General features: G+C 36.2%; 2 protein-coding genes across 2 annotated transcripts; both read right to left on the bottom strand.

The window, feature by feature from the left end:
• Nucleotides 1–10,299: 10,299 nt before the first annotated feature.
• On the bottom strand, nt 10,300–11,543 carry LOC109406728 (large ribosomal subunit protein mL44). Its single transcript, XM_029851964.2, has 2 exons — nt 11,353–11,543; nt 10,300–11,288 (listed from the first exon to the last, which is right to left on the bottom strand). Exons 1-2 carry the CDS (start codon nt 11,411–11,413, stop codon nt 10,366–10,368), a joined length of 984 nt encoding a protein of 327 aa, XP_029707824.2. The 5' UTR covers nt 11,414–11,543; the 3' UTR covers nt 10,300–10,365.
• Nucleotides 11,544–20,883: 9,340 nt separating this feature from the next.
• LOC109426285 (arrestin domain-containing protein 3-like) lies at nt 20,884–27,028 on the bottom strand. Its single transcript, XM_019701753.3, has 3 exons — nt 25,355–27,028; nt 24,276–25,190; nt 20,884–24,205 (listed from the first exon to the last, which is right to left on the bottom strand). Exons 1-3 carry the CDS (start codon nt 25,467–25,469, stop codon nt 23,994–23,996), a joined length of 1,242 nt encoding a protein of 413 aa, XP_019557298.3. The 5' UTR covers nt 25,470–27,028; the 3' UTR covers nt 20,884–23,993.
• Between the last annotated feature and the right edge of the window lie 540 nt (nt 27,029–27,568).

The raw sequence follows: 27,568 nt of genomic DNA, 5'->3' as shown, positions 1-27,568 counted from the left end.
GGAATTATCTGTAATTCTATTAAGGTGAAAATTTACTGGCATTCTGGCGATATGACTGGGTATATCTTATATGAGAACTTTAAAGAAGATTCTCTGACTAAACCATGAAATAAGATTGTTTCCGTAGTAGTTCCTGCTGGTACGGTTTGTGGAATTTTGCCAATGTGGATAAGTTTTGGGCCAAGTTTCAATTAATGTAAAAAACAGGATTTTTAAATTATCCCTGAATTCGTTAGTGAAGGACTTCCTAAAGTTATTGCTTTGTAAGAATTTTTAACGGTATTTCTAGTGAAATCTCTGAATAAGTTTACAGAAAAGCTCTCTGCAATCACAGAAGCCATCATAGTAAGAATATTCGATAGCAACATTTTCAATTCTTTTGGAAAATTACTAAAGGCATTAGGAATTCAGTCGTTGCGGATAATTTTTTGGTGGATTTTTTATTGTTAAAATACAACCATTCCATCGATATAGGGAAGTGGAACCATTTCGGCAGGGGTCCTATTTTGGGCACAATTCTGCTATAACTCAGCCAATTCTGAACCAATAGGACAGATCGGTGAAGTACTAGATTTGTAGTAATGAGCTGAATTTTAGTATGGTGAGAAGGTCAATTCTCCGTTTCTGCAATGAAATGGTCCGAAAAGCGTGGGTATTATGTTTCCTTGCCTAATTTGATGCTGTTTGAGCAAAACTTTGGGCAACATTGTTGTTGTTTTCTCCATTTCTTGCAACATAGACAACACAGTTATCCGAAGTTTTGCTCAAACAGCATCAAATTAGGCAAGGAATCATAATACCCACGCTTTTTGGACCATTTCATTGCAGAAACGGAGATTTGACCTTCTCACTATACAAAAATTCAGCTCATTACTACAAATCTAGTACTACACCGAACGTGCCCTATTGACACAATTTTTGGAACGCGATGAGGTACGTATAGTATCTAGCCGTGTACAAAATTTCAAGTCAATTAGTTTGGAATTGACTGAGTTATAGCGAAGAGTGCCCAAAATACCGGCCGCTGCCCAAATGGTTCGCTACGCTAGTACTACTCAGATTGTCGTGAAAATGAGAGTGTTTGTAGATCATCGAAAATAATTAGACGCGTATTTTTCCTTTTCGTCATTAGGGTTACCAATTTTTCAATAAAAGACACTTTTTTGAATTTGATTATATTTTGGATCCTCATAAAACTATGGATATCAAAAACAGAAATAACTCAAATAAGCAATATACAATGCATAGTTTTATGAGGGTACAAAAAATCATATCCCAAAACCTAAAAGATATACATCTCTGGTATTTAATATGTTACGCCGAGTTTTCTGAATTTTCTAAATACAGTTTGGCCCTCTCAGCGATTTTTCCTGGAAACGACAATATCGTTCAAACAAATAATAATAAATCGGTCAACTGGTTCAAAAGTAATGATTTTTTGTAAATTTTTAGTTTTTATAAATCTTGATTTTTTGAACCACCATATCTATAAATTGGTCATCTTAGTTTACTTGAAGATATTGTCTTTGCAATTATCGACATAAAAATGGAAGCAAATGGAAGACTGGATTCTTTAGATTTTTTATGAAATCCTTCAAAGTATTACTCGCAAAATTTCAAGAAAAACTGCTGAAGGAATTGCTCATATTATCATCGGAACATCTGGAAAGTTGCTTCTATGAATTTTTTGTACGGAAGTGTAGAGGTTTTTAACCTATTACCTAATGCGAATCTAAAGAATTGCTTCATATCTTCCTTGAAACTATGTATAGAAGCAATTCTGTAGGCGAGAATTGTTACTGAAATCTATAAGGTCAAAAGACAGAAGAACGCCAGTATTGGAAGAATTTTAAGCCCATTTCTTGATTTCTTTCAGCTTTGAATGGAAGTTTAATCCAATGCTCTAAATGCAACTTAATAATGGCTGTACAAGATTAATTTTAAAATCATAGAGCAATCTGATAAATAATTGGATACATTTTTAGATTTTACGCTATATTTTTTTTTTTTTTTTTTTTGAAAAAATGTATCCACTACTCATCAGTTTCCACTAAAAATTACTCGCGAGTTTCCAAGAAAGTTCTTTAAAACTAAGATTAGAAATAAAGTCAAAGTTTTGTTTATCAGGGATTGAGGATGTCTCCACAAATTCAGCTACAAATTGTTTAGGAAAAAAAATCCCCAGATATTTTAAATTGGTTTTGAGGAAAATTACTCCACCTCAATCACTCAAGAAGCTCCAACGTAAATTTCTCTGAGTGCATTTTCTTTTTCAGAAGCTGGTTTAGAAATTTTTTCATAGTTTTGCTATATAAATCTCCAGGGAGACCTCAAAAACCCTCCCTATATTCAAACATTAAACTATGTATAAGTTAATGGATTTTGACTATTTTTTAGTCTAATGGTTTGCATGTGACCCTGTAACTCTTACGAAATTTCATTTCCTGATAAATTATGTGTAAACTCAATTATTTAATAGGCTTCCTGATTTATCAGCAGAGTGTTTGAAAAAAATATCACATACATATATTCGTTTTATTTTCACTCAACTTCTTCCAGAATTCCTCGAAGAATTTCACCATAATCAAATAATTCTAATGGAACTACCTATCAGTGGCGTCACGTAACCTCACTTTTTACCTGTGCACCGACCCTAAAACATGCAATTGCAGGGGATTTATGATCAAAATTGAAATAGAAATGAGTGAAAGCAGCTATTCTCGTCATTTTCTTATTACTACAAGCAAATTTGTTTAAAAAATTCAAGTATTTATACTTGGTGCACAGGTAAAAAGTGAGGTTACGCGACGCCACTGCTACCTATAGGAATTATATTAGAATTACATCAAGAGTTCCATGATTCACATCTTCAGAATTTTCGTGATAGCGAAAATAAATCGCTTTAAGGAATTCACAGAGAGTGCTCCATTTGTCTGTCCAGATTTGTAACTTGAATGTTTTGTTTTGTATGTAATGTTTTTTTTTTACTTTTCTAAGATGTTAGGCTAAGTGCACCACGGCGGTGTAAAGCACGTTCAACGAGCCCGTCTGGGTCATATTAACTCCAACATCCTACAAGGGTTAAGGGGTTCACAAAAAATCTTTTGAGAATTCCGATACAAATAAATTCAAATATGAGACCTGTGGAATAAAAAGCAAACTTCAATCATATGTTACATGTAGAATTGTTTTGATATGTTTTTAACGTCTTCGAAAAATTACGTAACTGTCCCAGTATGACACTGACACTATAAATATTCCAGTAAATTTTACAGATTCACTCAAAAGTTTTTTGGGATTTTGGGATGTTTTGGAAGCTCCAAAAGCATATAAAGAAAAGTCGGGAAAATTAAAATCAATGCGGGAAAAAGTCGGGAAAAATGCGGGAATTTCATTTTTGATTTTGTGTGGCCACCCTGTTGAGATGTTCGATTAAAATTAGATGATGCAGACTTAACAAGTGTTAGTTAATTCAAATTATAAACTTAAATCTAATAATAATAATATTCACTGTTCCTCTTTTGATGCTTCGATCGACGAGATCGCCTTGACTGTACGACGCGACGTTTCGAGAATTTGATGCTTTCTGATGACCAACAGCACACTGGAGCCATGATTTCAAGGTTGTTATAAATGAACTTGTTCTCATAGGCATCTGGTCGCCGCGGTAACAAACTACTGTCACCCGACGCCATCTCTTCTCTAGACCAAATATTGCCTGTTACATGCTTAGACAAACTATTGCTGACCTAGACTATTTGTTGCTGTTGTGAATCGTTGATGAAAGATTCTGCAAAAACTCCGTAGTAATCGCTACTGTCTGTGTCTGATTCGTCGATGCATTCTTCTTCGTCTTTTCTTTACCGTTTCCCACAAATAAGTGTCTTGGGCGCCTTGGTTTTAACTTGAGCTGGTCGCGATGAGCCGAATAAATTCGACCTCCAACTGAAACCACAGGGTTGTTACAACAGCGCGGATTTCGCGATTTTCGCGGATTTGGCGCGGATTTGCCCCTAGAATTCGGCCCTCGCGCGGATTTGGCGCGGAATTGGTTTTGCTGTTCCGTCACGCAAACTTTGTTGAATTTTGAGCATGATTTTAGTCTAATTTGCATCTTTTTTTTTATGAGATTGCCTTCTTTTCATCTACCAACCAGCGTTTGATGAATCCTCTCGACGAACTTTGTTCTTGAATCTTGCATATGAAAATACTAAGAATTAAGCCATGTTAGTGCTTGAAATAACTTTTATTCCCGTTGATATGAATCCTAGAGCCTAGAGGCAATATGTTCCAGTAATAATTTAATGCGAAATTTATCTAGAAAGCTTTGAACTGAACTAGCTTTGTTATATTACGTCTATGTAGTTTATTATCGTAGTCATACTTAGTTTTTACAGCATATTTAAGTAAAACACGCGCTAGCACTTTCTCGCCGTTATAAATGATCATGTGACAATAACATATAATATATATTAAATTTACAGGAACGAACTAAACTTCGAGCTCTATCCCGAATACTTTTGAGAAATTCTATAACAAAATCCAGGAAATCAAGGATCTTCTTGAGGGTGTGTCTCCGGAATTCCTCTAAAGATCTTTTCTGATATTGTTCTTAAGATCTTTGTGAATGAACTTTTATCTTGTTTTCTTTTTTGGGTGAATGCTTTCATCTTTAAAATTCTCGTGATTTATTTCGTTACGCCTGGAAATTTTCTATAAAAAATCCTGTAAAAATAACGAATGAAAGAGAAAATTCCCGAAAGAGTTTTAATACATGTTTCTCAAATAAAAAATAAATTTTGATTCTAGGTAATTCATTACAAATATCAGGAATCCATGGCTGGAGTAATCCATCCATCAGAAGCCACTAGAATAGATTGACGTTGAAATTTTCAGAGTGATCCCGCATATATCTAGAGCCATTTCTAGTAGAAATCCTTAGATACTTTTAGAAAAACTGTCAAGGCAAAACTGTCAAAATATGCATATAGGGTCTGGAACCATTTGGGCAGGGGAACCTATTTTGGGCACTTGCTAATGTAACTCAGTCAATGTTCTATCAATTGACTTGATTTTTGGAATACGGTAAGATCTAGCCATGTATAAAAATTCATATCAATTGACTTGAAATTGACTGAGTTATAGTAGCAAATTCCCGAAATAGGTGCTCCTGCCCCAATGGTCCCAGACCCTAAATCCCTGTGAGAATTAATGGTGAAAACTTAGGAGAATAACCCTGGGGAACTTTTGAAGGAATTCATGGATAAATAACTGGAGAAACACATGGAATTATCAAAACAAATGTGTAACAACTCCCAACTCGGGTTGCGGGGAGAGAACAATAGAGGAAGAAATACGCAACGAAATGAAAAGCCATAGTGGTTTGGTTGGCAGTTGTAAATCAACTGAACTTTATTATTGTATTTGCAGATCACATCAGAACTCTTCTCTCATTTGATAGAGTGCGTTCACAGAACGGATATAACAAAAAGGAATTTTAAACCACCAAGAAAACCTTAAAAAAATGCAACGTTGTCTTTCTGGAATTTTCCCAGAGTTTCCTGCAATGGTTGCTGTAGGGATTTTTTAGCAGTATAACTGCAGAGGAAGGTATTTTCTCTTTGTACAGGCATCTCCCCATGTGTTCCTCTTGTCATTTTTTCAGTATTTTCTTAAAACGTTGTCCATAAACTACGTAGACTCAATTTGGGTCATTCGAGAACTACCCTCATAGACTTTGTCCAAACAAAATTTTCGAAATTAGTATGACACTTAGATTTCGACCAGACCACCCTCCGCCCTCTAAAAGTCTACACATAGTTCATCGACGGGTTCTAAAGTATTCTCCCTGGATAATACTTATCTAAAGTTTAAGTTTCTTTTTAGAATGTCTCACTGGAATTCTCCAGACATTACTAAAATAAATCTTAGAGTTAATTTCTAAGAATTACCCTCACAATATCCTACTCAAATTCAAGCTCATTATTTAAAGAGTTCTTCGAAAAAATTGCATCAGGTTCTGCATTCAGGTTTTTTCAAGGATTTTGTAGAAATACCTCCATGATTTTTTTTTAGTTTTAACAATGTTTTTTTTTTTTGCTGGAAATTCATATAATTTTTTTTTCTCACAAATCTTGTGGTATATTTTCCTGAACGACGGGTTCTGATCGATTTCTCCAAGAACGCTTTGTAGATTGCTACAGCAATTTTACTAAAAATTCTTGAAGGAAAATTGCGTAAAAAACATGAAACAGAGTTGTGGCAAAACGTCTTCAAACTGTAAGATGAGCTGCGTTAATTTACGAATCAACAATTCAGCTCCCACCCAGCACTTAAATAATCCGATATGGAATTGTTCGGAGTGTTTCAGGAGGAATTTCTTCCAGGAATTGTCTCATAATTTTTTACCAGACATGGATTCCATCAGTTTTTTTTCAGGGATTCCTACAGAAACTCTTCCAGGAATTTGTTTAGAAAGCTCTGCTGGTATTACCTAAAAAAATTCTCATGGCATTGCTTCCGGGATTCCTCCTGGAGTTTCTTAAGATATTTTTCCAAGAATTCCTCCAGGGATTCACTCGGGAATTTTTTTCGGGAATCTTTGAGGGATTCTTCCAGGAATTCTTCTTAGGATTTTGGACTTCCTTCTGCAATTCATCCAGAAACTCCTACAGTAATTGTTAAGGAATTCCATTAGGAATACCTCTTCAGATTGCTTCCGGAATAGCTCCCGGGATTTATTCAGGAATTCCTTCAGGAACTGCTACAGGAATTACTCTAGGACTTCCCCACAAACTCTTCTTAGATTTCCTTTCAGATTTTTCCAAGAATTCCTGCTGCGTTTTCTTCAGTACTTCCTCCTGGAATTTCTTCAAAAATCCTGCTGGGATACCTCCTAGGATTCCTCCAGAGATTCCACCTGCAATTTCTTCAAGGATTCCTCTGGGAAATCCAAAACTTCCTCCACAGATTCTTGCAGGGATTCATCCAGGAATTCCTCTAGGAATTTTTCTAAACAATCCTCCAGGAATTCTTCAAGAGATTTCTTCAGGCATTCAGGGATTCCTCTAGGAATTTCTCCAAGAGTTCATCCAGCCAGGTATTTATCCAGTGATTTCTCCTGGGATTTCCCCAGGAATTCCTCTAGAGATACCTCCAGGAATTTCTCCAGAGATTCCTCCAGAAATTGCTCCAGCAATTACTCAAGGGAATCCTCCAGGAATTTCATCAGAAAATCCTCCATGGACGCCATCAAAAATTGTTCAAAGAATTTTTTCTAAAGATTCCTCCAGGAATTTTTCCTGGTATTCTTACAGGAACTCCTCCAGAATTTCATCCCAGAATTACTCCTCCAGGGATTCCTCTAGCGATTCCTTCAAGGATTCCTCTAAGAGTTCCTCCAGGAAATCCTCCTACTTTTCCTCTTGGCATTTGTTCAGCAATTTCTCCATGAATTCCTCTAAACATTTCTCCAGGAATTCCTTCAAGGATTCCTCCAGGAGTTCAGAGATTCTTCCAGAAATTGCATCAGGCTTTTCTCCATGCATTCTTCCGGTAATTCCTCCAAGCATTCCTTCAGGAATTCCGCCAGAGATTCTTCCAGGATTTTTTCCTCAAGGGATTCCTTCAAAAATTTTACTCGGAAATCCTCAATACCTCAAGGGATTTCTTCTGAAATTTCTTCAGGGATTCCCTTTAAATTCTTCCGGGAATGCAATCAGAGATTCCTTCAGGAATTCTTTCACGGATTGCTCCACGAATTTATTCTGGTAGTTCTCCAGAAATTCCTCCTGGAGTTTCTTCAGGAAAATTCCAGATATTCCTTTTAAGCGATTTCTCCAAGAATTCCTCTAGGGATCACTCCTGGAATTCCTCCAGGAGTTTCTCCAGGTTTTTTTTTTTCCAGGCGTTCTTTCCAAGGATTCCTCCAGGAATTCTTGCATGGTTTCCGCCTGGAATTGCTGCAGGGATTTGTCCAGATAATTTTTCCAGGCATTCCTTCAGGAATTCTTCCAAGATTTCCTCCAGAGATTTCTCCAGGAATTCCTTCAGCAATTCCCCATCAATTCATTTAAGAATTTCTTTTACAGGAATTCTTTTGAGTATCCCTCCATAGATTTCTCCAGCGATCTCTCCAAGCATTCCTCTAGGAGTTCCTTCAGGAAATCCTTCAGGCATTTCTCTGGCCATTCCGCCAGGTAGTCTTTCAGAAATTCCGCCAGAGATTCTTCCAGGAATTGTATCAGGGATTCCTCCAGGGATTCCCCCAGGAGTCTATCAAGAAATTTCTCCAGTTATATTCTTCCAGGAATTGCTTCAGGGACTCCTCCAGGATTTTCTACAGTAATTCTTCCAGCAAGTCCTCCAAGAATTTATCCAATCATTTCTCCAGGGATTTCTGCAAGAATTCTACTAGGAATTACTCCAGGAGTTCTTCCGGGGATTTTTATTCCAGAAATTTCACTAAGGATTCCTCTCGGAATTTCTCCTGGAATTTCTCAGGAAATTCAATTAGAGATTCTGAAAGGATTTTTTTCAGGGATTGACCCAGGAATTCATCCAAGTATTTCTCTAGGAATTTCTTCAGGAAAAACTCTTGAAATCCTCCAGATATTACTTCAGAACTTCATCCCTGGGTTCCTCTAGGGATTCCTCCAGGAATTTTTTCAGGAGTTTCTTCAGGGATTCCTCCTGTGGTTCCTCCAGGGGTTATTGCAGGGATTCCGCCAGGAATTGGGTTGTTTAGGGGTATCCAGATTATTTCATAATCGGAATCTCCGTCCAAAAAATAGCCAAAATCCAAAATTTCAGCATTTTTCATGCCCGGAAACTATTTCCAAAATGCATTTAAAGTTTGTATGACGAAAATGTTTTGTTCGGGGCGAACTGTCATTCTGTCCACGAAAGTTTAAACTGTTTTGTTTATTTAACCATCACGACAAAGTAATTGGAACGCAATAAAATCACGTTATACTCAGAAAAACAAGCTCTTTCCGTTGGGCAATAGAAAATAGCAATATATAATACACTAAACAACCCAACTGCTCCAAAGATTTGTCCAGATATTTCTCAAATGATTTCTCTAGGCATTGCTTCAGGATTTTTTTCACGGATTCTCTCCGGAATTCCTCCAGGTTTCTCCAGGAATTCCTTCAGAAATTCCTCAAGGCATTTCTCCAGGAATTCCTTCTAGAATTCCTCTAGGAACTTCTCCAGGGATTTTTCCGGGAATTCTTCCAGGGATTGTTCTACGTAGTGATTTTTTTTTCAGAAATTCCTCTCGGGATCTCTCCAAAAATTGATTCATGGGTTCGTTCAGGAATTTCAAAAATCCTTCCATCACCCAAGAGTTTCTACAGGGATGCCACCAGGAATACCTGAAGACTCTTTGAAATTACTTTAAGAAATATCCAGAGGAATTTCTCCAGCTTTTTTGTATTGGAATTCTTTAAGCTAATTTTAGGGTAATGCATACAGGAGCCTGGAAATTCTTCAAGAAGGCATCCAGGAGTTCTTTCAAAATTTTCTCCAAGAGATTCTTTAGAAGTTCATCCACGGAATCTTTCAGGAATTTATCCACGAATTCCTTCAAGAATGTCCCCTGCAGCTCCTGCAAAAGAAATGCATCGAAAATTCGTCCTTAGATTCTTTCAGGAATATATCTTGAGATTTTTTTTTCCAAGAAGTTATTCTTGAATTTCTTCCAGAACTCCTCCAAAGATTCATCTATGAGTTTTTTCAGGGATGTCTTCAGGATGTTCCTTTAGAAAGTCTTTCATGGATTCTTCCAAAAAAATCAAGGAATTCCTTTAAAAAATCCCCTGAAATGCTTCAAAGGTTTCCTCCAACGATTGTTTTAGGACTTATCCGAAGATTCCTTACAGTATTTCACCAGGGATCTTCTTCTATAATTTGTGTAGGGATGCCTCCAGAAGTGTCTTTTTCGGCAATCCCTGCAGCAGTTTCTTTTGGAGTGTACTCAGGAATTCCATCAGATATTCTTAATTTGGTTAAAACAGGCGAGCGTTTTTCAGCGTATTGAACAAAATACAACAGCCTGACTGCTGAAGGGTATCGTTTTAGAATAAATGTTATTACATTCAATTGCATTGTGTTGCGTTTATATAGTTATAAAAGCTAAGAGGGTAGAAATTTGCTAAAAGACTAAAAGATGCTAAAAAAACGGTACAACCTGAAATTCTACAACATGTAGGTAGACACGATAACAGAAGGAAAGCAGCGAGCGAGGTAAATACCTAATGAATCCAGGACATTCTGCATTCCAATCAGAATCAGTAGTTCAGGTTATATTTCTTAAACCATTTTATTATACTATACAGAATCAAATGCTACATCCAAACTAGTTTAATTATTCTGGTTGCTTGCCTGCCGTTTCAAATTTTTCGCCACATCCGCCAGCTGCAACCCAAAATCGATCGGTTTCATATTCAGCTCGGTGCCGAACAACTGCCTCAGACAATCCCGCGCTGCTTCGTCAATGGCCGTGTCGATGTCCTCTCCATAACCGGATCCGACAAACTGCTTATTACAGTAAATCCCCACCCGGTGGGCGGCCAGCAGAGTGTTCTTTCCCACAAGGCCAATCGAACGGGGTTCCGGTTCTCCAAGCTTCTTCTCCTTGCAGTACACCTGGAGCAGTTCCAGAGGGTTCTCAATCTGCCAGTAATCGTTCACATCCTGTTGGTTCAGCTGGGTGCAAATGAAATCCCTCACAAACAAGAAGGCCCGCTCGTCGCCGGAAGATTTGTGAAGAGCACCGACCACCGCGCTTAAAGTCTCGGCCAGCAATTGTTCCGTTATTGGGAACTCAGCCGATAGAATGATATCCTTCGTTCCCAGATGCTTGGACACATTGGCCAACTTTTCTTGGGACGTCAATGCAGCAGCAATGGATCGGATTCCTTCGGTTGGAAGTTTCGGAAGCGCTGTCAACAGGAACGCTTCCACATATTCTCCGATCAAACGCTCGCCCAGCTGCATCAACTCTCGGTTATCCTTGAGTCCCACTTCCGGTTTCTCAATGCCTACATCCAACTGTTTGCGTTCTTCCTGTGCGATAAATGACCGATGAGTGAAGGCTTGCTGGAGAACACCGGTTTCGAACTGTTCCGATAGACGTTTCCCAAAGGCGAAAATTTCCGCTTTGTAGTTCCAGTCGCTGTGCGACGATCGGGGCAGTTCCGCTTCGGGGCCCATCTTCTCCCGGCGGTGTTTCAGCTCCCGAAGGGTTGGTCCAACCCAGCGGTGCACTTGCCGGGTTTGGTTTGCTGTGCGTAATGTTCCGAAAGTTAGGGTCATGTGCGCGTGAAGAATTTTGAATGGGAGTCTTACCGGAAAACAGGAACCGAGGAATGCTCCGCGCCAGCTTGCCACTTACGTTGACGAGGGACATGTTGATAATGCACTTATGAAATAGTTAGGATTGCAATAACTATAGAATAAAAGTAAAATTTATATGAATTTTGATGAAAACTGCGCCCATGCAGTTTGTGTTTTGATTTTGTAATCAATTTTGACAGTTTCTTTTACTTTCATCTTTTTGGTTGTTGTTGCCGTTTCGCGTGCCTCATCGACCAAAAGTTCTGAATCCAGAGCAATTTACGAAAAGGGCATAACTGACCAAATGTACACAATGAGCCATTTTACGGATTTTACAGAACGACAATATTGTAAAATGGTTCATTTAATAACAGGTGAAGCAAGGGATAAAGCCTTGGGTGGAGAATTTTGCTAATGGAGATAATAATAATTATAACATGTGATAACAGGTTGAAACCGGAAATTTCCTCCCACACGGTAATCGATTTTTCTCCAAAAACATACGGGAAACCTAACGTCGGACGTATAGTGGAGGGGGGCCGTAGAGTAGTTGTCTACACGTCTGACTGATAATCAGATGGTCATGGGTTTGATTCCCACCCCTTCCACCCTTTAGCTATTAAGGGAAGCCGTCTGCGGACGTAAAAATAATAGGCGTCCACGGACATTAAAAAACTGTAAAACTGAAAAATAAAGATAAAGCAGAACTGAAATTTGTAAACCCCACCCGAGGTCGGTAAAACAGAACACAAAGTTTGGCATTGTAAGCTCCACTGGAGTAAAAACAGAAATAGGTTGGACATATAGCCTTAGCTGCTGGTCCATTAGTAGGTGGTACACAAAAGAACAGTACCACCGACCAGATAGAAGAAGAAGAAGAAGAAGGACGTATAGTGCGCTTGTCAAATAAAATTGTCTAATACAAATACAATACATTGTATTGAAACATTATAATACTTTTTATTGTAGATACCATACAGAAGACAATGCAGAAACAATATAACGTATGGCCATGTACCATACAATGTTCCGTGAATTAACATTTTACAATATAATGTAGAGGTTGTTAAGTATCGTAGCAATACAATAATCGATTTTTTTTCTCGAACTAATCTAAAACAAACTATACATTTCGACACTGATTCTTCATTAGGGCCTAACTGACATTTTTGATTTCTCTTCATCGATCCTCTCTTTGTCCCTAATAGAAAAATATGATACAACGTGCTTAACAACCCTTTCGGGCTATCATCTTGATGATACAGGGAATGCTTCAATCATTCACCCTATCAGTAGTGTATAATACATTTTTATTAGGGACGTGTTATCACAGAATGTGTATTCAGTTTTCCAAAGATTTTTTGGTTGAAATGCGAAGAAGACGACTACATGTTGCTATAGAAACAAAAAGAATAATGATTTTGTTTGTTTTGATCAAGTTATTAGCGAAAGAGAGAGTCGACGATGAGAAATCGATCAAGTCAGTTAGGCCCTTAAGAAAAATCATTGTCGATTTTATTGTTTCGGTATTCTCCTGAAGAAAGCTGGAGGATTTCCACAAGGAATTGCTGGAGGATCCCTAGAATGAACTTCTGGATGATTACCCAGTGAAACTTTCGAGAGGGACTTCCATGGATTTTTAGAAGAAATGTCGGAAAGATTTTCCGCAGGAACTCCTGGAATGTTAAAAAATCCTTGAAGGATTCCCAGAAGAAAGTTCTGAAGGGTTCCCAGCAGAAACCTTCACACTTATTTTAGAATCACTTGTTCGGCTGTTCTATTTTCGGTAAAAGTTCGGAATAACCGAAGTTCAGCATAGTTTTACCGAAGTTCAATTATTTTTTACCGAACGTTCGGTAAACATTTACCGATGATTCAGTTTACCGAACGTTCGGTAATTTTTCGCCGAGCTTCGGTAATAATTTGCTTAACATTCGGTAATCCGAACTTTTACCGAAAATAGAACAGCTGAATACGGTACTTTATTTTAAGTGTGTTGAAAGAAATCATTGGAGTATTTCTATAAGAAAGATCTCCTAGGAGATTTTCAGGAGGAACTCTTGAAGGTTTCCAAGAATACCTGGGAGCTTATCTGAAGGAACTTTTGGAGAATACCCAGTAGGAAACCCTAAAGAATTTCTGAATAAGACTCAGGAGGGAGTCCAAAAGAAGCCATTGGAGGAATCCAAGAACAAATTTATGTATGAATTGGGTTGTTTAGTAAATAAAATATTGCTATTTTCTATAGCCTAATCGAAAGAGCTCATTTTTCTGAGTATAACGTGATTTTATTGGATTCCAATACCTTTGTTTTGATGGTTTAATTGACAAAACAGTTTTAATTTTCGTGGATAGAATGACAGTTCAATCGCTAAAGTGACAGTTCGACCCGAACAAAAAAATTTCCCCATACAAACTTTAAATGCATTTTAAAAATAGTTCCCGGATTCCAAAAATTATGAAATTTTGGATTTCGACTAATTTTTGGGCGGAGAATCCGATTATAAAACAATCCGGATACCCCTAAAGAACCCAATTACAGAATAAAATCTTGCAGGAATCCCAGATAAAAATCCTGCAGATGAATCCCACAGAAGTACCTGGAGTTGTTCGGCATTGTAGTCGTCGGTGCGCAATCCCAGGAATGGCAGGAGGATGAAAATTTGGCAGAAAATCTTACAAGAATCCTACACAGCTAACCTCGTTCGATAAATTTACCGAACTATCAACCGCTGAGCGTTCGGTAATGAGTGTGTACCGAAATTCTGCAACAAATTATTACTGAATTTCTAAAGTCTAACAAATTTCGGTAAAAGTTTCTAACATTACTGATATTTTCAGGTGAAACAAACTTAACGGTTGAGATTTCGATAAACTATTACAGAAGCCGTTGATTTTCTCTAATAGTGTAGGAAGAGTTTCTGGGAGAATCTTAAAATCTTGAAAGGATTCCTTTCGCAGGGTGGCCACCCAGTCGGGAATTTCGGGAAAACCGGGAAAAGCTCGGGAATTCGAAACCACCGGGAAAAAGTCGGGAAAACCTCGGGAATTGTTGCTAGCCACCGGGAATTTCCAAAATTGTAAAATTTGTTCAGTCTCCAGAAGCATAAGTACGAGAATCTGTGGGAAAAGCAGTCAACAGCTGTTGAACCATATAACATAGTAGGTGAACTGGCGTAAAAACCATTCTTGGAAATTATTATAAAGTTAATCACAGTGATGTTGCCTAACATCACAATTTGAACATTTTCAAAGATATTCTAAAGAACATTCTGGTGGAAAGACTGGTTGAGACACATTCAAATATTTATAGATTCATATGTCACTTGTATCTCAGGATGTACATGGTCCTGAAAACATCAAGCGTCCTATAAAAGTTTTCTAAAACATAACAAAAATTATTACCTCTTTTTAAAAAAATATCCTTGTACAATCTCTAGGAGAATACTTGATGTAGCCTTTGTCCTTTGAGCGAAAAGTCTGGAAAATTTGGATAGGATGCTGATAAAATTTTGAATCAATGAATGAATTTCCCCAAGAATAAATTACAATTAAAAATGATGAAATTCTGGATTAGTAATTCTGGTGAAAACATTCTTACAATTTAAAAATGGTCAGTGAAAAACAATTGAAAGAATATTTAAAAGGGATTTTTAGTATCTGATGGAATTCCGCAAAGCACGCCTATTGTAGTTCATAAAAATATTTCTAATATTTTATTCGAAAGATTTCTGTTGTTTTTCATGAAGTTCTTGGATGTACTCATTTGTTGAACTTGTGAATAAAAATGTTCGGAGGAAACCGGAGTAAGTTATCGGCAAAATCCCTTTTTGGTGAAGCTTTAGCATAATTCCCTGGTTCAGCAAATTCTCGAGAATTTCGAGTATTCATAGTTTCTAGTTAAACTACCAATTGGAATTCTCGCGAGAGTTACCGTGAGTATTCAGAAGCATCTGGAGCAATATAGTTGTAAGATTAATGGAAATAAATAATTCCCAAATAATGAATCTGCCTCTACATTTTGAAGGAAATAATTTCTCAAAAACTAATCTTTCAGGAATTCCTGGAGAAATTCCTGTCATATCTGAAAATGTGATCCGAAAAAATAATCTCTGAGTACTTCATATTGCAATCGCTGATGAAATAACTGAATGCTAGACGATTATCAGACAAAATCTAAGATTTCTTTGATCTCTCAAATTTCTCCTAGAATTTACGATTTCAGCCTAAGTAACCTGCCTGACTTCCTGCAGTAGCCATTTACGCTACCATAAAGTTCGCCACTGGTTTTCTATCAAAATATCTTGAAAATCACCATAAAAAATACTACACTGAGGATTTCCCTAGAAATCGTTTCCAAAATTCTTTCACGAGTAATCTATCCAGATATTTCACCAGAAGTTCATCCGGAATGTTTTTTTTCTGGGCATTCTGTTATTGCCTATTAGTTTCCCAAACGAGCTTACCAATATATTTTTAGAAGAGATTTTTGGAATATTACAAAGAAATCCACAAATAATAAGTTCGTAAATCAAATATTCATAGTGTATTCTCTGAGAATTTCGACCTCCAAGGATTATCCTTTTTTTATTTGCTTAAACAACTGCATAATTTGTACTAGTTGGTCATCTATGAATTTAGGGAATCTTTAATGAAGATATCGTGACTTCAATGCCCATCATTGGATACGAGACAAATAAAACATAACTTATTTTCAAGTTCATATGAATACTATGTTAATTCCAAAGATTTGAAAATATTCAATATTGATTCTCTTAAATTTTTCTTAGTAAATAACGCTTAATTTTCACTGTGAATTATTCTATTTTAGAATCGGGAAAAATTCAAAAAGCTATCGGGAAAATCGGGAAAAACTCGGGAATTTTATTTTCCGCTCTGAGTGGCCACCCTGCTTTCGGATCTTCTGGAAAAATCCTCGTTGGCTCTTCAGGTTGAATTTCAAAATAAACATCTTCTGGACACCCAGAAGAACTCTAAGAGAAATTCTTCAAGGTGTCCATTCAAAAACTTTTCATTGAATCCCAAGTATCTCTTCCAAGCGGTATCGTATGAGATCGACAGAACAGTTCTAGGAAGAATCCCTGAAGGAACCCCAAGGGGAATTTGTAGTTCTGTTTGAAGTGCAAAAGATTGTGATTTCCTAAAAGTATATCACAAGAAACTCTGTGAACGAATACTTGAATGAATCACAGAAGAAACTTATGGAGTAATTCCTGGTGAAATTTCTTATGGAAGTCCCAAAGAAACTCATGAAGAATACGAGGAAGAATATACGGAGGAACAGAATTTCCGAGGAAACTCCCAGCGGGATTTTAAGAGCAATTTTGGAAAGATTTCAAGAGGAACTTTGCAGAGACTTCAAGAGGATTTTTATTGATTTTTTTCAAGATAATTTTTGTCAAGATTTCATGAGGATTTTTGGAGAGATTTCAAGAGGATTTTCAGAAGTACTTGAAGGGGATTGTTGGAGCGATTTGAAGAAGATTTTTATAGAGATTTCAAGAGGATTTTTAATAAGATTTCAAGATGAGATATCAAAAGGTTTTTTGTAGAGATTACAAAAGGATTTTTGGAGAGATTTAAGAGGATTTTTGTAGGTTTCAAGATGATTTTTGGAGAAATTTCAAAAGATTTTTGTAGTAGAGATTTCAAGAGGATTTTTGTAGAGATTTTAAGAGGATTTTCGAAAAGATTTCAAGGGGATTTTTGTAGATATTTCAGGGGGCTTGTTGTAGCGATTTTATGAGAATTTTTGTAGAGAGTTCAAGAGGATTTTTGAAGTTACTTCAAGAGGATTTTTGCATAGATTTCAAGAGCATTTATAAAGAGATTTCAAGAGGATTTTAGAGAGATTTCAAGAAGAGATATCAAGAGGTATTTTGTGGAGATTTCAAGAGGTTTTCTGTAGAGATTTCAAGATGATTTTTGTAGAAATTTCAAGATGATTCTTGGAGAAATTTCAAGAGAATTTTTGCATAAATTTCAAGAGAAAATTTTTGAGAGATTTCAAGAGGATTTTTGGAGAGATTTCAATAAGATTTTTGTAGAGACTTCAAGAGGATTTTTAGAGAGATTTCAAGAAGAGATATCAAGAGGTTTTTTTTTGTAGAGATTAGGATTCAGATGTGGATGTAGGATTCGAAGGGATTTTTGGAGAGATTGCAATAGGATCTTTGCAGATTTCAAGAGAACTTTTGTAGAGATTTCAAGATGATTTTTGTAAAGATTTCAAAGGATTTTTTTGGAGATTTTAAGATGATTTTTGGAGAGATTCCAAGTAGAGATATCAATACGATTTTTGTAGATATTACAAGAGGATTTTTGTAGAGATTTCCAGAGGATTTACGTAGAGATCTCAAGAGGATTTTTGTATAGATATCAAATGGATTTTTGTAGAGAATTCAAGAAAATTTTCGTAGATGTTTCAAGATAATTTTTGAAAAGATTTCAAGAGGATTTGCGTAGAGATTTCAAGAGGATTTTTATATAGATATTAAATGGATTTTTGTAGAGAATTCGAGAAAACTTTCGTAGATGTTTCAAGATAATTTTTGAAAAGATTTCAAGAGGATTTTAGAGATATTTCAAGTAGAGATATCAAGAGGTTTTTTGTAGATTTCAATAGGATTTTTGGAGAGATTTCAAGAGGATTTTTGGTGAGCTTTCAAGTGGCTTTCAAGACGATTTTTGAAGAGATTTCAAAATGATCTTTGTAGAGTTTTCATAAGGCTTTTTGTAGCGATTTCAAAGGGATTTTCGGAGAGATTCCAAGATACTTTTTTGAGATAATTAAAGAGGAGTTTTGCAGAAATTTCATGAGGGTTCTTGTAGAGATTTCATGAAGATTTTTGTAGAGATTTTAAGATGATTTTTGGAGAGATTTCAAGAAGATTTTTGAAGAGATATCAAGAGTATTTTTGTAGAGATTCCAATAGGATTTTTGGAGAGATTTCAAAATGATTTTTGTTGAGATTTCAAGATGGTTTTTGTAGGGATGTCAAGATGATTTTTGGAGAGATTTCAAGAGGTTTTTGTAGAGAATTCAAGAGGTTTTTTGTAGAAATTTCAAGATGATTTTTGGAAAGATTTCAAGAAGATTTTTGGTATAGATTTCAAAAGAATTTTTGTAGGATTTCAAGAAGATTTTTGTAGAGATTTCAAGAGGATTATTTTAGATAATTCAAGAGGATTTTTGCACAGATTTTAAGAGGATTCTTGTAGAAATTTCATGAGATTTTTTGTAAAGATTACAAGATGATTTTTGTATGGATTTCAAGAGGATTTTTGTAGAGATTTGAAGATGATATGTGGAGAGACTTCAAAATGATTTTTGTAGAGATTTCAAGATAAATTTTGGAGTGATTTCAAGATGATTTTTGTAGAGATTTCAAGATGATTCGAGAGAGATTTAAAGTAGAGATATCAAAAGTTTTATTGTAGAGATTTGAGGAGGGCTTTTTTTGAGATTTCAAGATGATTTTTGGAGAGTTTTCAGGTGGATTTTTGTATCGATTTCAAGATTATTTTTGGAAAGATTTTAAAATTATTTCTGTAGAGATTTCAAGATGTTTTTTGTAGAGATTTTGAGATGATTTTTGTTGAGATTTCAAGATAATTTTTGCAGAGATTTCAAGATGATTTTTGAAAAGATTTTAAGAGGATTTTTGTATAGATTTCAAGAGGATTTTAGAGATTTCAAGTAGAGGTATCAAGGGGTTTCTTGTAGACATTTCAAGAAGATTTTTGGTAGAGATTTCGAGATGATTTTTGTAGAAATTTCAAGAGAATGTTTGTAGAGATGTCAAGAGGATTTTAGAGAGATTTCAAATAGAGGTATCAAGAGGTTTCTTGTAGAGATTTCAAGATGATATTTATAGAGATTTCATGATAATTATTGTAAAAATTTCAAGATGATCTTTGTGGAGATTTCAAGAGGATTTTTATAGAAGTTTCAGGAGGATTATATAGAGATTTGAAGATGATGTTTGGAGAGATTTCAAGAGGATTTATGTGAAGATTTCAAGAGGATTTTTGTGAAGATTTCAAGAGGATTTTTGTAAAGATTTCATGGGCGTTTTGGTAGAGATTTCAAGATTATGTTTGTAGAGATTTTAAGAGGATTTTTGTATAATTTAAAGACGATTTTGTAGAGATTTCAAGAGGAATTTTGTAGAGATTTCAAGATGGTTTTTGGAGACATTTCAAGAGGATTTTAGAGAGATTTCAAGTAGAGATATCAAGAGTTTTTTTGTAGAGATTTTAAGAAGATTTTTGTAGAGATTTCAAGATGATTTTTGGAGAAATTTCAAGAGAATTTTTGCATAAATTTCAAGAGGATTTTTGTATGATTTCTAGATAATTTTTGGGGATATTTCAAGAGGAATTTTGAAGAGATTTCAATAAGATTTTTGTAGAGACTTCAAGAGGATTTTTAGAGAGATTTCAAGAGGTTTTTTGTTGATATTAGGATTCAAATGTGGATGTAGGATACGAATGGATTTTTGGAGAGATTGCAATAGGATCTTTGCAGATTTCAAGATAATTTTTGTAGAGAATTCAAGATGATTTTTGTAATGATTTCAAATGATTTTCATGGAGATTTCAAGAGGATTTTTGGAGAGATTTCAAGTAGAGATATCAAGAGGATTTTTGTAGAGATTACAAGAGGAGTTTTGTAGAGATTTCAAGAGAATTTGTGTGGAGATTTCAAGAGGATTTTTGTAGATTTCAAGAGGATTTTTGGAGAGATTTCAAGAGGATTTTTGTATAGATTTCAAATGGATTTTTGTTGAGATTTCAAGAAAATTTTCGTAGATGTTTCAAAATAATTTTTGAAGAGATTTCAAGATGATTTTAGAGAGATTTCAAGTAGAGATACCAAGAGGTTTTTTGTAGAGATTTCAAAAGAATTTTTGTAGAGATTTCAAGATGATTTTTAGAGAGATTTCAAGTAGAGATGTCAAGACGATTTTTGTAGATTACGAGAGCATTTTTGTAAAGATTTCAAGAGGATTTGTGTAGAGATTTGAAGAGGATTTTTGTAGATTTCAAGAGGATTTTTGTATAGATTTCAAATGGATTTTTGTAGACAATTCAAGAAAATTTTCGTAGATGTTTCAAGATAGTTTTTGAAGAAATTTCAAGAAGATTTTAGAGATATTTCAAGTAGAGATACCAAGAGGTTTTTTGTAGAGATTTCAAAAAGATTTCTGTAGAGATGTCAAGATGATTTTTATAGAGATTTCAATAGGATTTTTTTTTGAGATTTCAAGAGGATTTTGGAGAGTTCGAGAGGATTTTTATAGAGATTTCAAGGGGCTGTCCATTGATTACGTAAGGGAATTTTAGCGATTTTCTGACACCCCTCCCCCCCTTGTAAGATTTTTTGTATGAGAACTCAAAAATGTTTGTATGGCACGTAAGATTTCTCAAACCTCCCCTCCCCCCATAAACCCTTACGTAATTAATGGACAGCCCCCAAGTGGCTTTAAAGACGGTTTTTGAAGAGATTTCAAAATGATCTTTGTAGAGTTTTCAAGAGGCTTTTTGTAGCGATTTCAAGGGGATTTTTGGAGAGATTCCAAGTGCATTTTAGAATTATTTCAAGTAGAGATATCAAGAGGTGTTTTAGAGAGATTCCAAGAAGATTTTTGTAGAGATTTCAAGAGGATTTTTGGAGAGTTTTCAAGAGGATTTTTGTAAGGATTTGAAGAGGATTTTTTGTAGAGACTACAAGAGGATATTTGTATCATTTCAAGAGGGCTTTTGGAGAGATTTCAAGAGTGTTTTTGTAAATATTTTAAGAGGATTTTTGTAGAGATTTCAAGAAAATCATCTTGATTTCAAGAGGATTTTTGTAAAGATTTTAAGAGGATTTCTGTAGAGATATCAAGATGATTTATGGAGAGATTTTAAAATGATTTTTGTAGAGATTTCAAGATGATTTTTGGAGAGATTTGAAGAGGATTTTTAGAGATTTCAAGAGTATTTTTGTTGAGATTTCAAGATGATTTTTGGAGAGACATCAAGAGGATTCCTGTAGAGATTTCAACATGATTTTTGGAGAGATTTCAAGATGATTTTTGTAGAGATTTCGAGATGATTTTTGGAGAGATTTCGAGATTATTTTTGTAGATTTCAAGAGGATTTTTGTAGAGATTCCAAAATGATTTTTGGAATGATTTCAACAGGATTTTTGGATGGTTTTCAAGAGGATTTTTGTAAAAATTTCAAGAGGATTTTTGCTGAGATTTCAAATGAATTTTTGTAGATTTTTAAGAGGATTTTTGTAGAGATTCCAAGAGAATTTTTTGAGATAATTAAAGAGGAGCTATGCAGAGATTTCAAGAGGGTTCTTGTAAAGATTTCATAAGGATTTTTGTAGAGATTTGAGGATGATTTTTGGAGAGATATCAAGAGTATTTTTGTAGAGATTTCAAGATGATATTTGGAGAGATTTCAAAATGATTTTTGTAGAGATTTCAAAATGATTTTTTGGAGAGATTTCAAAATGGTTTTTGCAGGGATGTCAAAATGATTTTTGGAGAGATTTCAAGAGATTTTTTTGTAGAGATTTCAAGAGGATTTTTGTAGAGTTTCAAAAAGATTTTTGTAGAGCTTTCAAGAGGATTATTTTAGATAATTCAAGAGGAGTTTTGCACAGATTTTAAGAGGATTCTTGTAGAAATTTCATGAGGATTTTCGTAGAGGATTTTTGTAGAGATTTCAAGATAATATGTGGAGAGATTTCAAAATGATTTTTGTGAAGATTTCAAGATAAATTTTGGAGTGATTTCAAGATGATTTTTGTAGAGATTTCAAGAGGATTTGAGAGAGATTTGAAGTAGAGATATCAAGAGTTTTATTGTAGAGATTTCAAGAGGGCTCTTGTTGAGATTTCAAGATGGTTTTTGGAGAGTTCTCAGGTGGATTTTTGTAGAGATTACAAGATTATTTTTGGAAAGATTTCAAAATTATTTCTGTAGAGATTTCATGATGATTTTTGTAGAGATTTTAAGATAATTTTTATTGAGATTTCAAGAGGATTTTTGTAGAGATTTCATGATGATTTTTGGAATGATTTCAAGAGGATTTTTGGAGAGATTTCAAGATGATTTTTGCAAAGATTTTATGAGGATTTTTGTATAGATTTCACGAGGATTTTAGAGAGATTTCAAGAGCATTTATGTAAAGATTTCATGGGCATTTTTGTAGAGATTTCAAGATGGTTTTTGGAGACATTTCAAGAGGATTTTAGAGAGATTTCAAGTAGAGATATCAAGAGGTTTTTTGTAGAGATTTTAAAAGGATTTTTGTAGAGATTTCATGGGCATTTTGGTAGAGATTTCAAGATGATTTTTGTAGAGATTTCAAGAGGATTTTAGAGAGATTTCAAGTAGAGGTGTCAAGAGTTTTCTTGTAGAGATTTCAAGATGATTTTTGTAAAGATTTCATGATAATTATTGTAAAGATCCAAGATGATTTTAGAGATTTCAAGATGATTTTTGGAGAGATTTCAAGAGGATCATTGTAGAGATTTAAAGATGATTTTTGCAAAGATTTCAAGAGGATTTTTGGAGAGATATCAAGAGGATTTTTGTGAAGATTTCAAGAAGATTTTTGTGAAGAATTCAAGAGGATTTTTGTAGAGATTTCATGGGCATTTTGGTAGAGATTTCAAGATTATGTTTGTAGAGATTTCAAGAGGATTTTTGTATAATTTGAAGACGATTTTTTAGAGATTTCAAGAGGATTTTTGTAGAGATTTCAAGATGTTTTTTGCAGACATTTCAAGAAGATTTTAGAGAGATTTCAAGTAGAGATATCATGAGGTTTTTTGTAGAGATTTTAAGAGGATTTTTGTAGAGATTTCATGGGCATTTTGGTAGAGATTTCAAGATGATTTTTGTAGAGATTTCAAGAGGATTTTAGAGAGATTTCAAGTAGAGGTGTCAAGAGGTTTCTTGTAGAGATTTCAAGATGATTTTTGTAGAGATTTACGGAGAATTTTTGTATAATTTGAAGACGATTTTTTAGAGATTTCAAGATGATTTTTGGAGAGATTTCAAGAGGATTATTGTAGAGATTTAAAGATGATTTTTGGAGAGATTTCAAGAGGATTTTCGGAGAGATATCAAGAGGATTTTTGTGAAGATTTCAAGAGGATTTTTGTGAAGAATTCAAGAGGAATTTTGTAGAGATTTCATGGGCATTTTGGTAGAGATTTCAAGATTATGTTTGTAGAGATTTCAAGAGGATTTTTGTATAATTTGAAGACGATTTTTTAGAGATTTCAAGAGGATTTTTGTAGAGATTTCAAGATGTTTTTTTGCAGGTATTTCAAGAAGGTTTTAGAGAGATTTCAAGTAGAGATATCAAGAGGTTTTTTGTAGAGATTTTAAGAGGATTTTTGTAGAGATTCCAAAGGTATTTTTTGAGATATTTCAAAACGGTTTTGGAAGAGATTTCAAGAGGATTTTTGTAGAGATTTGAAGAGGAGCTTTTGAAAGATTCTAAGAAGATTTTTTGAGAGATTTGAAGAAATACTTTGGAGAGATCTTTTTTACAGTTTGAAATGTTAATTTTTGCTATTAGGTAAATACTTTATTGCACATTAAAATTATATGGTATTATTATCTATAGTTCTTCCTTCTCAGCACTACTTCTTCGTCCATGTCGGCCTGCTCCGGTTTCGGCCCACCAGGTCCCTCGGATGAGCCATTACCCCCAAACCGATAAATTATATATCTCGGAGTGAAATCCTTGCAGCCGATTTCGTTGGTTTCCCCCTCCTCCTGGATGTTGGCCCGATTGGCGTGGATGGCTTCCTCGTAACTCGGTGGGGCTGAATGACGAAAAAGAAGAATACTTAGACTAACATACTTAACCTAGCTTAACACTCTGACAATACTCACGAAGATCCGCCGGTATGAAGTGGGTGCTCGCACTAGAAGTGGACGCCACCGGTTGAACCACTATGGCCGATGTCATGTTTGGCTCTTTGTCGAAGGTGGGAATGGCATCGTTCGTCAGCGGAATGGTGCCCAACATGATAGGAATGTGAATTCTGGGATTCGTGGATGGACCGGAGATCTTTCCTTCCACTTCGACTATGTAGTTGACTGTCAGCACTTGGCAGGTTCTGTTGGTCGGAGGCAGGGGTGGAATGTATAGATTTTGTACGTAGATATCTTTTTTGTGCTTTGGTACACCCTTGCACCGGACTTCTGCCACGATTGTTAGCTTTGATTTGACCTTGGTGAACGGGGTTTGGCTGATGTAGGACACTTCCCGTAGAAGTTTGGTGGCAATTTCGTAGACGTTTTTGTGGCTCTGATTGTCGACTTCGATGCGGACGGCTATAGTCTGGCCTGGAACGTATCCGGAAACCGGAGTTTCGGCTGTCATGAGTATCGGCGCGGAAACACATGGTCCACAACAGAAGGTCTTTACTTTGGCCATTTTGGACGGTAAACGTACGGCAAAGTTTTCCTCGATAAGGTTGACGTGTCGCAACACCGTGAAAGCCACTTTGTACGAGTGGTCGACTTTCCAGGAACGCTCAAGGATAACCTTGACCGTGTACCGGATGTGACCATGTTTGGCTTCCACTGAGGTGACCAGGTTTTCGGGTAAATCAAACAAAAACTGAAATGAATGGGTCCCTGGCAGTAACTGAAGCATAGCTCCATCCTTGTTGCCCGCTAAATATGTGGTGGAGTTCATGTAATCCTGCCGTCCATGGTAGTAAATGACTTGACGGCTACTTCCATCACCTGTGGTCTCGGACCAGTTTACCTCCGCGATACCTTTTATTTGGAGGGCGATTCCTAAAATAAGTAAGTTAGAAAGGTAACATGACAATAGATCATTGAAAGGTGGTAATCGTGTTACTGAGAACACTTTGATACAGCAATTTGAGACAATCTAAAAGCTTGCAGTTATCAAATGTCTGCTATTCAACAATGATGCCTAATAAGGAACCATTTATTACCTCTAATCTCCACCGGTTCGTCCAACCGGAGATCCACGTTCCCGGACAGGGTTTGACCCGGGAGGTACACTCCATGGGGATTCTCGTCAAATTTGATGTCACAGTTGATAGACATTGGTGGTGGATGACTACGGAATGGCGAAGCTACCGACTCAATAATCGCCCGTCCCGTTCAATATCCACTGCGGTCACAACATGTGAAGGCTGGATCTTGTTATGCAGTGATAAGATAAAATCGGTTAACTTCTAATGATAAACTTTGTCTTATCTACCTGTTTACGTCGTGTTGGAAATCTTGTAAATTTGAAATATTTCAGATTAAATCCATTAAGGACGTCGTATTTATTTTGGGTGTCATTCATCAAATGTGTCAGTAGGTACAGTAACAAACAAATAGATGTAACTCTAAGTGGAAATAAATATGAAATTTTGTCCTTGGAGATTCATACCTACTGTTACTGGTCGGTAGAGTAGCACACGTGCTCCCTGGGCAGGCCGAGTTCTACAACAACCTCTTTTCACGGCTAGCGCGACTTGGAGCACCTCTCTGGTCTTAATGTCGGCTGGAGTGAATCTAGAAATTAGCTAAATTAGCTCATCAGACCTCGGATATGTGGGGGTGTAATAAAGGAGTACAATTTTAACTTTACTAATCTGTGCGTGGGTGTCACGTATTACGTGGTGTTTCTTACAATATCTGGCCGGCTCGGCCGGCTACTGTTGGACGAACGAGGAACAGCCGTGGATGGAAACCGGGGATTTGGTCTTAGACGGGACTTCGGGCGACGCCGGAGTCTCAGCTTCAAAGAATCTTTCACGGCTCTCGGTACGTCTCGAGCTGTAGACCGCCGAGTTCTGAAGAAGTTGGTTCAATTGCCTCTTCTCTGAGATCCAGTGTCGCCAACAGTACCACCATGTATGCATTTTTGCTCGGGTATCGTGGGCGTCCCGACGTCGTGGGGTGCAACCCATCGCAGCAAGTTGCGATTCAAATTCAAATTAGTGAAAATTTTCCACCTGCGAGCACTCGTGAAATTGAACGCTCTGAACTTTTAGATTGAAAAATCAAATATTAATAGTAAAAGTAATTGTAAATCTAGACCTAAATTAGTAAATTATTAAGTTATTGTTGAAACTAGTGTTATTTTTAATTCAATATAACTGATTAAGAGAGTTTGGCGCAGTAACGGGGAGAAAAGCAGGGAATTTGGAAGGCAAGCTTGCAGGTTAGTGACCAGCGTCCTGCTGTTTCGCTACGAGAGGTAGCTTAAGCATTGGTCCTTCGAACCGGATCTGAACCAGTGACCTATGGAACTATCAAACCACGTGGTCCGACAACCCTGTCGCGAGCCTGTAGCGAACGATTTGCGTGTGCCCGAGCCAGGAATTCGCCTTGACGGAGGCTCTCTGAGAGAATTGCGCTGTGCGTGAAAACATTTTTTTTTAACTAGGAGCTGCATTTTCAAAAGCTTCTAATTCATTGTAGAAATTTTTTTGAGCAAAACGTTCTTAATGTTATCGAATGAAATTTTGATACGCTATATTATAGGCATAACATTGTGATTTAAAAACTTTTTGTCTAAAGTTAGTCATAGTGTAGCTAATTGAAAGTATATTGCAAAACATTAACACTTTTTTCAATCTGAAGTCCCTGAAATATTTTAGAAGAATTTGAAAATGCAGCTCCTATCCTTTCCCATGTTAAAAAAAAATGTTTTCACGCACAGCGCAATTCTCTCAAAGAGCCTCCGTCAAGGCGAATGAATGCGATCCTGCTCGAAGCGTTCATCAAGACATTGCAAGGCAGAAACGTGAAGGATTTGCCATCATTTTCTGGCGACATCATGGAGTGGACGATTTTCGAGAAGGAGTTCAACGCGTCCACTGAGGAGTTTCGACCACCAGGATGCGAGGCCGCCATTTTCAAGAATCCAACATCCTGTATGTAAACATTTGTGTATCCACAAAGCATTGCATTGTGGATACACGATAAATGTTGATTCCCGTCAGATGCATTAGGTGGGATAAGGGTTGCCACATACGTGGTTTCAACTGACCGATCGTGATAACTGAAGACGGTTAAACAAGGCCTTACAAGGTAAGGCACGAAAAACCGTGGAGTCATTGTTTTCTACCCCGGACAACGTTACTCAGACTATGAGGATGCTGAAATCGAATTTCCGGCGCACGGAATGGATCGTGGTCAATCGATTG

Source organism: Aedes albopictus, chromosome 3 (assembly GCF_035046485.1).
Source record: "Aedes albopictus strain Foshan chromosome 3, AalbF5, whole genome shotgun sequence".
NCBI classification, from domain to species: Eukaryota; Metazoa; Arthropoda; class Insecta; order Diptera; family Culicidae; genus Aedes; species Aedes albopictus.
The sequence above is the reverse complement of the archived record's forward strand: the minus strand, read 5'-3'. Positions and strand labels throughout refer to the sequence as shown.